General features: G+C 43.2%; 1 protein-coding gene across 4 annotated transcripts in view; it reads left to right on the forward strand.

Moving 5' to 3' along the window:
* MAP2K5 (mitogen-activated protein kinase kinase 5) overlaps positions 1–14,043 on the forward strand; it is a 143,459-nt gene that overhangs the window by 110,840 nt on the left and 18,576 nt on the right. For 2 of the 4 annotated variants that reach the window (XM_063142304.1, XM_063142305.1), the window contains 2 exons: positions 4,215–4,276; positions 7,482–7,527. In XM_063142304.1, the coding sequence (XP_062998374.1) occupies positions 4,215–4,276; positions 7,482–7,527 (108 nt within the window). The remainder of the gene's footprint in view (positions 1–4,214; positions 4,277–7,481; positions 7,528–14,043) is intronic. The other 2 variants (XM_063142306.1, XM_063142307.1) reach the window with 1 other exon arrangement.

Here is a 14,043-nt window from a genome sequence, read left to right on the forward strand (position 1 = left end):
TGTATGAATGTTGTTCAGTAGCAGCACTATGTGAGTGGCACCACTCAGTCTGCCATCCACCAAATCTTTCAGAGATCCCACCCTACAAATCGTAACATTTGACCACAGCTAGAAATTGAAAATAGGTTTCGAAGGATCCTTATTAGCAGCTAGTTTTACAGGTGTGCTGCTTTGTGAAGAGCGATGGGCCAGGGCCTTCCCCTCCCATGCCCCCAAATGGGTGGTCAGCATGCTCCACGGCAACAGCCACCGGCATGCGGTGGCTTCAGGTGGCTTGATTTGGCCCTGGGCCCCCAGTTGCCCATCCCTGTTATAGTTCATTGATAATGCTTAATTGCACTCTCGTTTCTCGATAGGTTCTAGGAACCAATTTACAGTAGCAAAAGATTGGCTGTCAGACGTCCTGAAATATCTGATCTGACCTAGGACAAACATGAGAGAGATATTAAGTAGATTATAATGAATAAATATTTAGCCTGGTCATGTAATCTTGCATCTTCCTGAGGCTCTTACATGATTTATATATTATATACAAGGGGGAAATGTAGGCCCTGGATGTGAGGGACGTGCTGATCAGCTGTGTGTTTGTGTAATCAAAGGCATTAAGGAAACAAATCAAAGGATTCTGGGAAATAACTCTTGGAACACAGGCACAACGACCTCTTCTCGGGTCAGAAGTGAGGGCTTCGAGGGCGTGGATTGGACCAGCCCATGCCTCCCAAGTCCCTTCTCACAGTTGGGCAACTTCCAGCCCGAGAAAGGAGACCGTTGAAGGTGCAAATGGGGTCAGCTGTCACCCCTGGGCTGCCTGCTGCCTGAGGAGGGATGCTTGGGAGCCCTTGTCGGCCATGAGGCAGCCTGATCCCGTGCCCTCAGAGCCCTTCCTTCTCAGGTAGAAGGCTGCCAAGAGCAGGGAAAGCCAAGAGCACACTTTCCTGCTCATTCCTACTTTCTCCTGGTGCAAGAACATTTATGTTCAGATTTCCTGAATAGCACTTACCCTGTTTTTGTTTTTCTTGAAGCGGGGAGAACTCTCAGCATGCTGATACCTTCCTCTTAAGCGTGGGTGGTACCATTTTGGCTACAATAAACATCTGCACTCACCCTATGAAGGTGGGAAATACCGTATTTCTTTGATTGTAAGACGCCATCGATTGTAAGACGCACACTAATTTCAGTACCACCAACAGAAAAAAAGCTTTGATTCTAAGAATAATAATCGCACCCACGATTCTAAGATGCAGCCCATTTTTAGAGATGTTTATATGGGGGGGGAAGTGCGTCTTCGAATCGAAGAAATATGATAGAAGGAATGATTTTTAAAAATGGAGAACTTGCTGATTAGTTGTGTATTTGTATGATCAAAGGCCATAAGGGAAAGGATTAAAGGGTTCTGCAGGAAAACGCTTGGATTGTGCAGAGCTGCTGCAATGTTGCCAAGGGGTCCGTAAAGCCCACCCAAAAATATTGCCGTCTTTGGGGACCACTGAAATGCACAACTTTGGACAACTTTGGTCAAATGGCTCAGGTCTTACCTGGAGGGCTGTCACTTCCACAAATTAAATATTAGGGAGGGAGTTTAGGGTTCAGCTTCCTCCACCACCACCCACCACCCCGCCGGCCGCTCAAGATTCCCTGCTGCTGTGCTTTGCTTGTTCTGCTTGAGCACCTTGCTGACGACTGCTAATAGCAAAATGCCAAGCAAGGGTCTGGTTGGAGTTCCCCACATATTAAACATTCTGAACTTGTCCTTTTGCTCATAGATTGTGCATAATTAATAATTAAACAGCTTCCGTTGTAATGGGTTGACCTTCCTGAACTGTTCATTATTCACAAGGCAAAGGCATCACTCAAAACATTCCCCCCCCCACTCGAATTGCCCTTCTCTGTATTCCTTCTGTAGGTGTACATAGCAGTTGGTTGAGTTTTCTTTCTTTCTTTTTGCCAGTGCTGGGGACGCCCCTGCGATCAGATTTGAAAGGAAGCAAACAGATACCGTTTATGGAGGACTTGGGGGGTCTTTGGACAAACTGCAGTGGAATTTGTAGTTTATTTTTTCATCCTCAGTTTTGCAATTGTCACTTCAAAGGTGTGGAAGAAGCTGAGAATTCCTGAGTTCAAACCTTTGCTTCTCCCACAGACACCTTGCGGGGCTTCAGCCAAGGCCGTGGTGTCTCCACCTCTGTCAGGTGGACAGTGAGCATGGTCTGCAGCCAGCCAGAGCAGGCCTCCTACTTGCTCAGTGAGTGGACTAACCCAGAAGTCTTTAGAGAGGGCACCACCTGCCCCTCTCTGGCCTGTTGGGGCAAAGGGGCTTCCTTGCTTGACGCGGCTGGTCTCTTTGCAATACCTTCTTTTGGCCAGGGCTGGATGGCGGCACACAGGCGGCACCCACCCCCCTAGCTGATACCCTCAGGTCACCAGTCCAAGTTCCACGTTGAGCCATTTGCAGTCTTACAGGGCTGCTGTGTTTGGGATTACTGAGATAAAGCACATGACGTGCCACAGAAATGCGAAGTATCCTTACTGAATGAGTGGGATTTTTATATGCTGCGCTCCTGAAGCATCCTTCTCTTGGTGCCATTAGCATGCCAAATAAGAGGCATGCTACCCACACCCTCCGCTATTTGTTCAGCTGCCAAGTTCAAAGTAATCTTTCCCACACGGCAGAATTCTCAAAAATGTGTGTCAAAGGCAACCCGTGGAATACTGACGCTGTTTACTCTTCAGTTACTTTTGATTTAATTGTGTTTTGCTGCAATTTCCGATTGTTTGAATTGGAAACAAAGCCTTAATAAGAGTTCTAGTTAATTTTCTGTCTTGTAATTACCACTCTCATTTTTCTGATAATTGGCCGTCGCAATTATATGTATATTTACTAATCACGTCAGCAGCTCAGTGGTCGCATCTCCCTGCCGCCATTGATAATGACACGCACGCACATATTGTGGAGGTGCTTTTGTCATCATCATCATCATCATCCCTTCTTCTTTTTTAATTTTTTCCCCTTCTCCCCATCACATCAAAGCTATTTCCCTTGTAACCCACCGTAATGAACCCCACGCATGCATTTGACACAGTTGTGTGCGAGAGAAATTGTTTGGCTCCCACCAAATGCTGCACGCTCCGAGTTTCTTGCCTGCAGCACTGGAAGGTTGTATGTGATGATATATGACTCTTGCAAATGGCCAAAGCACTCCAAAGCACGGCAAGATTAAAATAAGTCATTCCTTTGTTAATTTAAATAGGTGCATGCATCATACTTTGCAAAGCACTCGGGGACGGGGGTTGGGGGGCGGGGAGGGAGAAGCAGTTGCAAAAGCTGCCGAAAGGTATTTTTAATAGCAAATGAGAATAGATGAGAACGGAGTCATTTGCAGCTGACTCCTGTTTTATGTGGCTCTCTTGTTCCAACTGTAGGTCTAATGAGATGACTGTTAAAGTACTCCACAGTGCAATTTCATTACATCCTGAGCTGTTACACTATAAACACTGGCAAGTCTCTCTGTCATTCTTGCATTTGGGATGGGGACGGGGACGGGGGAAGCAGCAGAACCTCCTCAATTTGTAAATCCCCCTTTTGCAAATGAAATATTCCTCTTTGGAATAATAAGGTTGTTTCTTGCTTTGAATTTATTTGTAGCTTTGTGCTTTGGTGGATAAGTTGTTAATTGGCTCAACTCGCCATTCCCTATTTTGTTTTGTTTTGTTTTTAAGTTCTCCAAGTCTCCTGGCCTCTCCTGCTTAAATCTAACAAGATTTGGGACTGCTAAGTGTAAATAAATAGCAACTATGATGCAGGAAGCAAAGGTCAACACAAGAATAATTTCCCAGCTCTTTGTTAATTACAAGACCATTTGGGTGTTACTTAAATAATCATTAATTTCTCATTTACACTTTCCCTACCTTCTTTTCTGCCCCGTGGCTATCATTGTCCCTTTTTTACCTCCCCTCAGTCTTATTTCTACATGTTTTACCCATTGTATAACACTCATTACTTCTAAATGCAGGATTTCTAACACATTCTAAGGCTTTATCTCTTTTCATCTCTTACACACAGAGAGACACCCCTTTTTTAAAAAAAAATCAGCAGCATCTCTTCCTTGTTTTCCATCTGAAAGCAACTATACAATTAACAAATTGGACTCACACGTTCTGATTATTCTTCTCCCCCCCTCCCCTCCCCTCCTTGCCCAATCCAAACTCAATTGCAGGAATCGCCTGTCCTTCCGGTTGGGGAGTTCTCGGAGCCGTTTGTACACTTCATCACTCAATGGTAAGCTTCGTTTGCAAATGTGCCGTGCCCTCAATGTAAATGATACATGCCATTAACTCCACAGTATCACAGGACCTTATGGCTTTCTCTGCATCCTTCCAGAGGGACTTGGCAGGGCCTTGGGCAGCTGGGGCAGCAAAGCTGAGCAAACTGTTTAAATTATGTAAACGTTATTTACACAAAGGGTCATAAAAGTACTTCAGAGGGGGAATTTTTACCCCCACCCCTGTTTTAATAAACGATTGGGGATCTGGGTGTATTCTCAAGGAATTGGTGCTGTGTGTGTGTGTGTGTGTGTGTGTGTTTTAAATCACTTGAAGAAGAAGGATGACAGATAATCATATTTAGAACTCCATTATTCAGGCATTCTCATACTACTTAGAAAAACAGGCTCCGCTTTTAAAATGGGTTAAACAGTGCACTTGATTAATTTGTGGGCTTTTCATTTAGAAGTGGTTTTATAGGGTTCTTGTTTAGGAGGGTGGTCTTGTTGGTAGGGGCTGTATTTTAAACCACACCGTAGGGCATGTTTTGTTTCTTCCAGACAAACTGCCTTGTTCAGTGGAAGACTACTTAAATTAACTAGGGGGATTTTTAAAAGGAATCTAGTTTGAAAAAAGGAATCTCCTGAGCACCAAGAGGTTAAAGATCTAAGTACAAGCTATTATAATGACATGTTATTAATGTCTCATTTATATAGAAAACTAATAGGCAGGCACTCAAATGATAAAAGATGAAGAGAATGGTCTAAAATTGGTGGATTTGGTGGGGAATTACTCTGTTTTTCCTGTCAAATTGAGTTTACTTGACAAAAAAAATGGTGCTATAATTTAGCAGAGCAAAGAAGTCTATGTCTCAATAAGAAGGCTACCTGTTTATGCCAATCCAGTTCTGTCACTTTTAGGCAAACTAAGGCTCTCCTCTCTTTTATGGGAGACGTAGAATTGAGAAGTATTTTCTTGCAGAAGCTGGTAAAGGAAAAGGAGGCTCAGTATCACAGTTGGGCCAAGCATTTGTAGTGATGCTTGGAATATCCGTGTGAAAGTATATGGATGCTGGCAAAACTGAAAACATATTTAATTCCTTGCTTCTAATTCCCTTTTCTTTAGAAGTAAAAGTTGGATTAATGCCAGTACAATTGAATCCCAGGGCAAAAGTCAAGGATTGGTTCCTAAGAGGAAGAAGTATTTGGATAAATTCAGATTGTGCAAACTTAAACTAATGTTAGAGAACCTCCCCCGGAATGTCCCAAAGGGTGGTGTTCTGACAAAAGAATTAACAGTGTGACTTTAGAGTTAATTGAAATAATAAATACAGGGCTTATGTTTATTAGAAAACAGGTCTAGTTTGGGGTAGATTAGGGTTTTATGTTGGAGTCATAATTGTTGGTGATCTATCCTGCTCTTGCAAGCCGAGGTGCAGGGGGCTGTACTTCTCTTGTCTCTACCCAGAGATTAATCTGAGAGCATATCGTTGTTATATTTTTTTAATTGAGGCAGGAGGAGGGCTAACCTCTATAGAAATGTCCACAGATGTCAGGCTGAAGCATAAATGATGGCAGATAATGGCCTTGTTCTCCCATGAGATCCAGCTACTTTGGAATGTCAGATTAAGAGTGTTGCCAAGGCGGCTTTGAATGGCTTGCAAGAATGCAAACCTCCGTTTGGCCGTGCAGGGTTATTAGTTAGACGGGGAGCAATCCACCGAGTGCTTCTGCTTTTGCTGCTGCCGCCGCCCAGTTCTCCTTTCATGTGCAGGGCCATAGCTGGCGGTTGGGCCACAGCTCAGTGCGCTAGAGCAAATGCTTTGCATGCGGAGGGTCCCGCGTTCCGCATGCCCCCAGCGTCTCCAGGTAGGGCAGGAAAAATCCTTCCTGAAATCCTAGAGAGCGACTGCCAGTCAGTGTCGACAGTACTGTCAACAAGAGATAAACCCAGGGTCTGACTCTGTAAAAGGCAGCTTCCTGTGCACCTGAGAGCTACACACATCTCTTGAAGTGAATGGTGATTACGTAGCACTGGTACCTGCTGGACTAGGCACAACAGAGGAGAGTTGCCTTGTGCAGCCTCAATAGCACCATAGGCCTTCCTAGAGGCGGTGTCTTCTGTGGTCTCCTGATTTGTGGCAGGTGAGGCTGCCCAGGTCCTTTGCTCACCTGCTTGTTTTCTCTCTTTGCATCTCACAAGAGTGTGGCCTAATGGCTATGAGTATCAGCTGCAAGCAGGATGAGCTCTCAGTTCAAATCTCATATCATCCACAATTTAGTGACTGGTCTTAGGCTACTGTTCTCTCAATTTCACTCTCCCATCCGCCACAGGGGGATAATAATACCGGCTTTACAAGATTGCTGTAGTGATAATGTTTGAAAGTTAGAAATATTGTGGTAAGTACTCTAATATGGGAGGAGACAGACATTGATTGCCAAAACTTCCTTGATTATACTGTTAGTTTTACCCTACCCTGTGCCTGCTTACCCTACCCTGTGCCTGTTTGCATTCTCTTCCCCTCCTTATTGTTTTACTATGATTTTATTAGATTGTAAGCCTATGCGGCAGGGTCTTGCTATTTACTGTTTTACTCTGTACAGCACCATGTACATTTATGGTGCTATATAAATAAATAAATAATAATAATAATAATAATAATAATAATAATAATAATAATAATCAGAAGGAAATTAATGGCACACAGCTGACCTTCCTGTGATTTTTCACTTTGTGCATCTCCTGCAAGCAGGCCTGTTCCCACAAGAGGTCAAATTTTGAAATAAATGGCAGACGGTAACGTGTGAAGTCTGCTGATTTTAAAGGGCCATTTCACACATTACACAGAAGCAAACCTGAGTTGGCGAGTCCCAGCACCCTGATGAGTCAACTTGTATGTCACTTATTTATCACATTCACACTTCACATGTTTTACATGTACACCTAAGAGGTTCTAAGTGAACACTTTAAAAAATGTAATGCATGAAATTGAGGGAGATGGCGGCTAGTTGCCATATTTCATTGTGGCAGAAGCTTTCAAGCCAAAGAGTGGTAGTGATGTTTTAAGCACAATTTAGAGCTATCCTTCACGCTTTACATATAAGACCTTTGGGGGTTCTTTTACTTTGTTTCTATTGGTCAGCCATAACCAGAGACTAAAAATTCTACAGTATTCTAAGCTTCTTAATATATTGTCTGTTTTTCTCTCTTTTGGTGTCCAGTATGAGAAAGCAACCAAAGGAACGTCCGGCCCCTGAAGAGTTAATGGTGAGTAAATCTACAGTGTTCTCCCTGAGATACAAACCACAAGTTTTTCTAATTTATTACATGTGAAAGTTTGTTGATTGTTTTTTCTCCATAAGTCGACTAACGTTAAATCTACATTTTGCTTCCAGCTCTGACAGCCAGCAGACGTTGTCAAGACATTCATAAACTTATTTCTTAGTTTCATTATCGTTTTAAGTTCTCTTCCATAAAGATTGCAATGGTGGGTATGGAGACACATTTCAGCGAAGGGCTTCTCGGAACTTGGACTGTTGCAGATATTCATTATGGTCTATGTCCAGGCTTTCTGCATTAGAAAGTATTCCGATCTCTTCCTTAATTTATGGAACTCTTTAAAAAAGAATCCTGAATTTGACAGCAATTTCTGGGAACTCGGTATCAGCATTTATGGCATTTGTGGGATGGGCTGTAATCAATATTCCTATTGTTAAACCGATCTTTGGGTTTTGGTGAGAGTATTGCATTAAGTATTGCCCCAGGCTGCCCGTTTTTTTCTGTCTGTGGTTACAATATGTATAATGAACCATTTTCTTTCTTTTTTAAAATGATACCATCAGTACACATTTAGCCCATAGATAACCTTTGTTCCCTATTGGGTAGAGGATGAGTGGGCACTTTTTACTTACCTAGTGGAAAAGATTTTAAGGTTTGGCACTTGCTTACAAATCCCTAAACGTCTCAGGTCCAGGATACTTAAGAGATCGCCTGACCTGCCGTTTTGGATTCTGCACTTAGCAGGAGATGTCCTTCTGGTGATGCCTAAGATATTGAAGCTCCAGTCCATGATGGCTCGGAACTTAATTGTTCCAACCAGCTTTTCCAGAATTGTGATCTTGTCTTTTCCTTGCTGTCATTCTATTGAACCTGTTCCCACAAAACGGTGGCAAAACATGGATTAATTAACCCATGTTTTGCCACAGCGTGTGAAAGCACATTCCACAGCCATTTTGATTGGAGGTTGATACATGCCATCTGAACCTGGACATTATAGATTAATCATGGGTTAATCAAACAACCCACAGAAAACCTACAATTAGTAGTTAGGTCAACTGTGGATTGCTTAACCAATGATTAACCTATAGACGTGGTTCACATAACACAGCCAAGTCACCAGGTGCATGCAGCTGCTGTCTCCAATACACCATCACCGATCTGGATGGTCACGGGTTGCACTGTCTCATGCAAACCCAGACATTTGTGGGTAATTTGAGGGCCAAACAACCTTCGCATAACCGTTGATTAGTAGTAGGGTTATGTGGGGGTTGTTTAACTCTTGAATGACCGATGATATCCAGGTTCGCACAACATGGTGCAACCCTTGGTCACCCGTTCAGGGGTTGCATATTCAAAATGGTCACTGTACGTGCCAAGCACACACCACAGCTCATTGTGGGTTAAATTACCCACGATGATCCAGACCTACCATACAAACTAATCCCATAATGTGCGGGTTTGTTTGTCACGTAGCAACTTCCAATCAACCCGATCGGCGGTTGAATATTCATGAAGACTATGGAACATGCTCACAGTGTGCTGTGGTAAATCATGATTTAAATAACCCACAATTTGCTGCTGCTGTATGCAAACAGGCCTATGTTTTATACAGTATTTTTATGTTGTTTGCATATTGTTTTTATATCACTTAGACATTTTTATGTTGTTTGTATATTTCTTTTAATGTATTCCAAAATCCACAGCAGGGCAATACTTTTATTAGGACCAATCAAAATTCCTCAAAAATGTGCAAGCTTTTGGGTTCTCCAGAATTCTTCAGTGGGCTAGGTAGTACAAAAAGCAGGAAATGGGTGAGGAAAGCGAAAAGTCCAACAAAGTGACCATGAGGTCTGCCGTATAGATAGACCCAATCTCAAAATGGAGATTTGCAGTCTGAATGAATTAGCCAGTGGTAAGTGTTGCAGGTATCAGATTATACCTAGCAGTGCATTTTGGGATAGCGAAGTAATGGCTGATCTCCATTTCTGAAAACACCGAAGGTCCGCCGTAACTCTGATTTGCCTGTTTCCAGCCTTTACAGAAATGGAGATGTGTGTAATGTGATACCTGCAACATCTGATACCTGCAAAACACCTGGCCAGATCCTTGGACTTTGCTGTTGCTTTCCCCCATCTTCTGCTTTTTGTACCACCTTGCCTGGTGAAGACTTCTGGAGAACTTGCCAAATGTTGTGGGGTCTTGGTAGGTCCAAGTAAAGGTGGATTGGCCAACTGTGGATTTTGAATGTTTTTCCCATAGAGCAGCACAACTGTCATAGAATCATAGAATAGTAGAGTTGGAAGGGGCCTCTTAAGGCCATTGAGTCCAACCCCCTGCTCCATGCATTAATCCACCCTAAAGCATCCCTGACAGATGGTTGTCCAGCTGCCTCTTGAAGGCCCCTAGTGTGGGAGAGCCCACAACCTCCCTAGGTAACTGGTTCCATTGTCGTACTGCTCTAACAGTCAGGAAGTTTTCCTGATGTCCAGTCTTAATGTAAACGATTCATAAATATCAGTAAGCAAATAAATGAATAAAACTGTGGTGAGAAGATAAGATGGATTACATGTCCCCATCAAAACAAAAGAACAGTGGCCAGGATCCCCGGAATTGCACAACTAGTCCTGTACACATAAGGGGGGCTTTCAGCTTGTGTTCCTCGAACAGTACACGCAGGCACACACAGCAACTGAAAAGCATATTTCAGAGCAAATGGCAATATGGCAGGCAGGGGGTGGGGGTGGAAGTGGAGGTGCCTGTTGTTGAAGGAGAAACGTCCAAAATGACAGTGGGCTGGTCCAGGCCCTCCTTCTGGCTGTGCATCAGGTCTGTGGGATATTTGACCGTGCATCTAAATTTGGATGCAAGTAATGTCTATTGATGTTGAAGAGCGTGTTTAGGCATTTGCTGAAACACCTTAGTATAGCGGAACTTCGTATTTTTCTCCACTCCGTCCATTCTCTCTGGGTAGTGATGGTTGAGGCTGCCTTAATTTGCCCTTTTTTTTTATTAACTTTTGATGGCTGGAAGGTTCCTGCACTTAGTCACATCTGAGAGAACTTGGAACAGGTTCTAGAGATGGAGATGCATTTACCTTATGCGTTGTTATTATTCTATGGCTGGGTAGCTTGACTATTAAACCGACAGAATGGGGTTTCATAAAACCTGTTTCTCTTGGTAAATGCATGTTTTCTGTGATGCAATAGGCCTGCCACTTATAAATAAAACATCTGCAGAGCGCACTTCCGACCCTCAGTATATATGTGCGTGTTCAGAAGCTATAACACCACTCCAGGGTGTAAAGTCATAAAGACGGAGGCCAAGGGGTGAGTGCCTATAGGAAAAGCGATGCAGAGTTATATATCTTTCCAACTACCTGCCCTGAAGTGCCTGGTTCTACTCAAAAGACGGTATCTTTCCCCCCCTTTTAATAATTAAAAAAAGCATGACAGCTCCAAAAAGAGAGTTTGTTTCTTTTTAAGGATTTAGTGCTTTCTCCCACATTGCTTTCCTTTCACTGAAGACGGGCTCCTTCCTTACCCAGCAAGCCTGGCCATTCAGTAGTGGAAGAAGGCCCTGGTTGTGGAGGAGAGTCCAGTTGATGCCTTGCTTTATTCTGCAATTACAGACTCAAAGGAGGAGGAGATAATTGCTTGTGCAGGACCACAAAGGGCTCTTGTCCAGTTTCATTCTTTTTACTGGGCCTTGGAGAGATGTCCTTGGTGGATTGTGCCCCTCTTCCTGGCTTGGCTCAGCATTCTTTCTTATAGTCCAGAAATATGGTGTCATTGACCCGTAATTTATGTTTCCTGTTTTTGCCACCATTCCCAACTTAAGAAAATATGAATATGTTGATGTGTTCAAATAGAAAAGCAACTCTCAGGCACATATTATTCTCTCTCTCTCTCTCTCTCTCTCACTCACTCTCTCTCTCTCTCTCTCACACACACACACACACACACACACACACTACATAGAAACTGCTCTGCATTTTCCTGGCTTCTCAGGCCCCCAGGAGTTTAACCAGACTGAAGTGTCATTAGCTTTGATAAGTTCAGATCTATGATCCCAGCAAGAACGTAAGAATCGCCATGCTGGGTCAGGTCTAGGTCCATCTAGTTCAGACAAATTTTTCTGGTTATTCAGAAGAAGAGCATAAAAATGCCAGAAGTTACTTCCTCTGTTGTTTGCTCCCAGCCTCCCGGTATATTTCCTGGACGTTCCTTTTACTGCCATGGCTAATACCCGTTGACTTATTTGCCTCTATGAATTACTCTAACCCTTTTGGAAAGCCAACTAAGCTAGTGGCCATCAAAAGATTCCACAGCCTTTGGCTGCTATCATACTAGGCTTTTTATATCACAACTTTCCAGGGCTTTTGCTTCTGGATTCTTTGCAGGATAAAGTTTGGCACCTTTACATGAGCGGACACATACTTTGATTCCAGGACTTAATTTGTCTGCAAGTTCTATATGTTTCATTATACAGCCACTAGATGGCTCTGCTGTATAGCGCAACTCTGTCATTAAACACTGACAATACATCGGATTAACGTTTCTTGCCACATGATCTCCAATCTTTTTAAAAAGCGGGATAAAGGTCAAAATGTGTGGGAGACGTCCTGGAGGTTGGCAACGTTGTGTAAAGGACCTGCAAACTTCCGTGAGTGACCAATCATGTTTGTGCAACAAAAGCCTCAGGTAGAAGTGCTCTCTGAGTTGGCCAGAGAGAGACAGGTGGTGAGTGATCTGGCCAACAGATGAAGGGAGGGGCAAGGGCTGAGAGTTAAAATAGATGCTCCTGGTTCTCTGGATATTAGCCCTTGCAGGTACTGGGATTTTACAGGAATTTTAGTACAATTAAAGAGTGGCAGCAAAATGAAGATAGCTCAGCTCCAATCTTCTTCCATTAATGATTACTAAATTCTTTAAAGCATTTCAAAAAGCCGTGTTTTTAAATGCTTATAACCTCGTATTTCAAAATCCATTCTTGCTTCCACTTCCATCAAAATCATCAGTGGAGTCGCATCCATCAGGGGTGCAATCTTGGATGCTAAAAAGAGAAATCAACTCTGGTGCTTGATAAACGTGTTAAAAACTATTTTATTCTTTAAATCCAAAAATGCTCTGCATTTTTGGATTTAAAGAATAAAATAGTTTTTAACACGTTTATCAAGCACCAGAGTTGATTTCTCTTTTTAGCATCCACGCTTATTGGTGCGGTTTTTTTCCCTACGTTGGCATGGGGCGCAATCTACCAGGAACTTTTCCTGCACAACGTTCTCTTTTAAAATGGACTGAACTGCAAGATCAAGGAAGTAGGAAGATGATTTGATAATGCCCTGTGCTTTTTGTTTTTGATTTATCTCTTTCTTTGTGTATGTTTGAATTGAAAGGACCTTGACCCAAATGCCTGAGGAAATCTAATTAGCAACTATGTCTGCCATTTGACTGTAGAACGAGCCCAGACACAGTCACATTAGAGCATGTGTTTATCGTTCATATTAGTATCTTATCCTTCCCTCACAAGAATACGGGAAGCTGCCTTATACTAGGTCAGAACCTTGGTCCATCTAGCCCAGTGGTTCCCAAAGTGGGCGGTACTGCCCCCTTGGGGGCGGTGGGACTGCATGGGGGGGGGGGTGTTAAGAGGCAAGGGTGTGGCAGGGGGGCGCTCGAGGTGGTCTTTTCCGTACCAGGAGTTTTGGTTACAGAAGGAAATTTCTGATCGCTCTCCTGCACTATGGAGAGTGGTTCAGAAGCCCCTGGTTGCATTTCCAACATCATATTTGGTAGAATGTGGTTTTAGTGTGGCCTGCCTACTTCTCTCCAAGCAAAGAAATCGACTCCAGATTACGAAACGTGGTGATTTAAGACTCATGTTAAGTGACTTTAAACCAGACGTTGGGAAACCGGTATCACTTCATCAAGCCCATCCATCCCATTAAGAATTTACAGAATAGTGAGGTACTCTACCCTAGTTACTAAATGTGATATCTAATATTCTTGCTAAATGACTATCAGACTTTGAAAAGATGATATCACTGGATCAAGTTCATCAACTATGCTTAATTGAATAAACTAAAAAAATGTAATTGGATTTTGAATAAATATTCAATTAATTGTTACAGTTTTGAATTTTATTGTTATTATCTTCCTTAATGGGGTCGTTGAAAACTGCTATCCTGAAAAATGATTTTTATAGTGTAGGGTAGGGGGGTGCTGGGCATGAGTTTGTGGAACCAAGGGGGCGGTGACCTGAAAAAGTTTGGGAACCACTGGTCTAGCCCATCATTGCTGGCAGCAGCAGCAGCTCTGCAGTCAGGAGGAGATGCTGGGGGTCGAACCGGGGACCTTCTGCGTGCAGAGCACACTGAGCCACGGGGATTCCCCGAGGGCGAAAGGACACTCAGGACAGTGACAGTTCTCCCATATCTTCACAAGTCCTGCAAGGTGGGCTAGGCCAAGGGCACTGACTGGCGCATGGGCACCCAATGAACTTCAT

Source organism: Elgaria multicarinata, chromosome 16, assembly GCF_023053635.1.
Source record: "Elgaria multicarinata webbii isolate HBS135686 ecotype San Diego chromosome 16, rElgMul1.1.pri, whole genome shotgun sequence".
NCBI classification, from domain to species: domain Eukaryota; kingdom Metazoa; phylum Chordata; class Lepidosauria; order Squamata; family Anguidae; genus Elgaria; species Elgaria multicarinata.